The sequence below is a fragment of the Scomber japonicus genome, chromosome 4 (assembly GCF_027409825.1).
Source record: "Scomber japonicus isolate fScoJap1 chromosome 4, fScoJap1.pri, whole genome shotgun sequence".
Taxonomy (NCBI): Eukaryota; Metazoa; Chordata; class Actinopteri; order Scombriformes; family Scombridae; genus Scomber; species Scomber japonicus.
This window is the reverse complement of record NC_070581.1, coordinates 31357483-31361570: the sequence shown is the minus strand read 5'-3', so window position 1 is coordinate 31361570 and position 4088 is coordinate 31357483. Positions and strand designations below refer to the sequence as shown.

At 35.3% G+C, this 4088-nt stretch overlaps 1 protein-coding gene across 2 annotated transcripts in view; it reads right to left on the bottom strand.

Annotated features, from left to right (window-relative positions):
- Positions 1-1482, bottom strand: part of commd7 (COMM domain containing 7) — a 17521-nt gene extending 16039 nt beyond the window's left edge. For both annotated transcript variants that reach the window (XR_008321193.1, XM_053316907.1), the window contains exon 1: positions 1329-1482. Coding sequence is in view for 1 of the 2 variants with exons in the window: in XM_053316907.1 (XP_053172882.1) it covers positions 1329-1409 (81 nt within the window). In the remaining variant the exon portion in view is untranslated. The remainder of the gene's footprint in view (positions 1-1328) is intronic.
- Between the last annotated feature and the right edge of the window lie 2606 nt (positions 1483-4088).

Below are 4088 nucleotides of genomic sequence, written 5' to 3'. Positions count from 1 at the left end.
AACTGTGAACACCTCCTTTAAATCAAACTCTAGATCAGAGGTGTCAAACTCATTTTCGTTCAAGGGCCACATACAGACCAATTTGATCTCATGTGGGCCGGATCATTAAAAAGAAGGAAGGAAAGAAGGGAGGAAGGAAGAAAGGAAGGAAATAAGAAGGGAAGGAAGGAAAGACAAAAGGAAGGAGGGAAGAAAGGTAGGAAGGACAGATGGATGGAAGGACAGAAGGAAGGAAGGAACGAAGAAAGGAAAAATGGAAGGTAGGTAGGAAGGACAGATGGAAGGAAGGAAAAGAATACAGGATGGCAAGTGGGCCGGATCGCACCCCTCGGCGGGCCGTATCTGGCCCACCGGCCGCATGTTTGACACCCCTGCTCTAGACTCACTGTTTATAATATGAATCACAGTGGTGGAAAGTAACTAAGTACATTTACTCAAGTACTTCACTTAAGTACAATTTTGAGATACTTCACTGTAGTATTTATTTTTATCTCAGGAGGGAAATATTACACATCACTATAATACTGCAGTACTTTTACTGTAATACTGCATACTACATCACTATAATACTGCAGTACTTTTACTGTAATACTGCATACTACATCACTCATAATACTGCAGTACTTTTACTGTAATACTGCATACTACATCACTCATAATACTGCAGTACTTTTACTGTAATACTGCATACTACATCACTATAATACTGCAGTACTTTAAGTGTAATACTGCATACTACATCACTCATAATACTGCAGTACTTTTACTGTAATACTGCATACTACATCACTATAATACTGCAGTACTTTTACTGTAATACTGCATACTACATCACTCATAATACTGCAGTACTTTTATTGTAATACTGCATACTACATCACTCATAATACTGCAGTACTTTTACTGTAATACTACATCAATCATAGTACTGCAGTACTTTTACTGTAATACTGCATACTACATCACTCATAATACTGCAATACTTTTACTGTAATACTGCATACTACATCACTCATAATACTGCAGTACTTTTACTGTAGTAGTATTTTTCATGCATTTTAATTATATTATATTTTATAATCTATAGTAATTGATGTTTTCAGTCACATGATTCACACTCAGCTGTGTTGTGTTCACTGACAGCTCTGAAAATTGTATATCGCATCATTTTAATTAAACATAAAGCTTCACACACTCACATATAATCAGATAAAAGCTTTATGAGTCAGATTTAACCCTCAGAAAGCAGCTGAGTCGCTTTCTGACTCTCTTTCTCTCTCTCTGAATAAATGATGCAGTGTTTCGGGGGGAAACCTGCAGATTTTTACCTGCTCGTTGAGTTTGTTCAGATTCTGAAAGTCGGTGCTGACAGAGTCCGGTAAAACCTCTTTAGTGAAGTGAAGCTGCATCCTTTTAATCTACAAAGTTTCCTTAGAAATGAATAAAAATGATAAAAAGCGTCAGAGTTGTTTTAAGACTGTAGCTGTGAGTCCAATTCCGGGTTCTTCACTGCGCATGCGCCTCACATGACCGGCTCAACTACACGTAATGTGAAAAAAATTAAAGGAACAGTCAAAAATAAAATAAAAAATAATTTAAAAAATAAATAAATTAAATAAAAATTAAAAATAAAAAATAAGCAAAAATAAAAATAAAAAATAAATTAAAATGAAAAAGACACTAACAATAAAATAATAATAGTATAAAAAGCTACTACTACTACTAATGATGATGATAATGATAAAAAATATAAACATAAAAATAATAATGACAGTTTGGACCGTTTTTTAAGGGTCACAAAATTAATCTGAGGGGTCGTCAGATGATTGAGAGGTTAGGAAAGAAGAAGTGAAATGTTTCCTCTTTAGGCCTCAAACAGTCATTTATATATTTGACACCATGTAAGGCCAGTTTGAGTACCAATTGTTTAATTGTTTAATAATCCAGTGTAATTTCATGTACAATAAGCAACAATGAGTGTATATGCAGTATATAATCTTATCATCATGTTGTCATTATTATATTATCTCCATCTATTTATTCATTTTAGTCTATAATACAACAATAAACAGGCTGCACTGCACATAACCACCTACTGTACACTATATATATAAAGTTATATCACTTTTTCACATTATTTGTATCCTGTTTACAGTTTACAGTCATCGTCTTTGTATGTCTAAACATATTTGACCAATAAAAATGATTCTGATTCAGATTTGAAAAGTCACTAAAGCTGCCAAACAAATATGTAGTGGAGTAGAAAGTATAATATTTATGTCTGAAATGTAGAGGAGAGGAAATATAAAGTAGCAGAAAATGGAAATACTCAAGTAAAGTAGCTACAAGTCTCTTCTTAACACATTTGTACAGAGTCTCAAGTTATAACCTGCAATTAATTAATTAATTATTTATTTATTTAATATATTATTTTATACTTTGGACTTTGAGTGATTTTATTTCTTGCTACTTGTTGTTCCTGTCTTCCTAAAGTCTGTGAAGCACTTTATAACAAATATTTTTAAAGGTGCCATAAACAAATAACGTTATTATCATCATTTCCTTTATAAAAAACTAAAAAAAGACAGTATTTTTGTCCACATTAGAAGTTTTTATGGAGTCTTTTGTAAAAAATGGAAGTGCAAATAAAGAGAAAACCTACTATAAGCAGCTTTCTGTTAGTTTCTGTTAGTTTTGGGGGAGAAAAAAAAATGGAAAATCCGTCTGTTTTTCCACTGAAATCAGGTAGAGAGAGGTTGACTGAGACTGAGAGAGAGAGAGAGAGAGAGAGAGAGAGAGAGAGAGATGAGTGTGTTGAAATGGGGGTGTTGCTATTTTATTGTTTTTTTTATTTCTTTTTTTTTTTTTGGTTTTGTTATTTAACCTCAGGGGACAAAAAATGGGAGTTGACATTCTCACCTGGGAAAGCCTTGATTTGACTTAAGCGACCAATCTGCTCTTTATCTCCTCTATTCATGGGCTGAGCCACCGTGAAGTTCAGTCAGTGTGCAAAGAGAGAGAGAGAGAGAGAGAGAGAGAGAGAGAGAGAGAGAGAGAGAGAGAGCGATCTGCAGCAGCATGCTTAAACAGAGTGAACTCCTCCTGCTTGAGCACCAGACTGACTCCTGCTGAAGGGCTTTGTGCTCCACTTCAACTTCTCGTTTTTTCCCCTCAACACTTTTTTTTTATTTTTTATTTTAACGCACTATATTTTTTCCTTCCTTCTCTTTACAATCTGTGACTCCTTGCAGAAAGAAAGACACCGCTTCTTATCCATCACACTCTTTATTTTTTTTCCTGCCGTGGAGGAGTGCAAGAAGCGTGGATGGTTATGTAAGTCTTCTTCTTCTTTCTTTTTTTTTTTTTTGGTGGTGGTGTGGGGGGGGGGGGGGGGGGGGGTAAACTTTTACGTGCAGGGCGGTTTGTGCAGGATTTATTTGCACCGAGTCGCCAAACAACCGAGTTTAAAATCATTACAGTCACTTTACGCAAGAGTTTGGGGCAGTTTGTGCTGTCTTTCTTTCCTTTGCTTCCTCTCTCTCTCTCTCTCTCTCTCTCTCTCTCTCTCTCTCTCTCTCTCTCTCCTTTATTTCATCGTGCACTTGTGAACATTTGCAGGTCGGTAGTCTTTTTTCTTGTCCATGTGCAGCAGCGTAAACCGAGCTGCATACAGATGTTGAACTTGGTGATGATGATGAAGCAGTTTTTTTAATCCACATCTTCACCACTGTATAAAAGTGTCTTTTTAAAATGTATTTTAGTGTCTATAAAAGGCTGCTTGTCTTCAAATAATACCGTATTAATCTTATAATAGCGCAATCATGGATGAATTTAACGCGTAAATTGCGCAGAATCGCGACGTTATAGTGATTTCACCTCTTATCGTCTGCAGTATATCCGCGACAATATATACTTTTAACAACTTTAATGTCATTTTTTTACTTTATAGAACTTTTATCTCATGTTATAGTGTTTCTGGGACTTACTCTAACTTCTCTAAAATGCTCCAAAGCGTGTTTAGACGGATCCAACGTGCGTAATCGCTCCTCTTTTTTTTATCATCTGTTTTAACCAGCTTTAAATCGTGT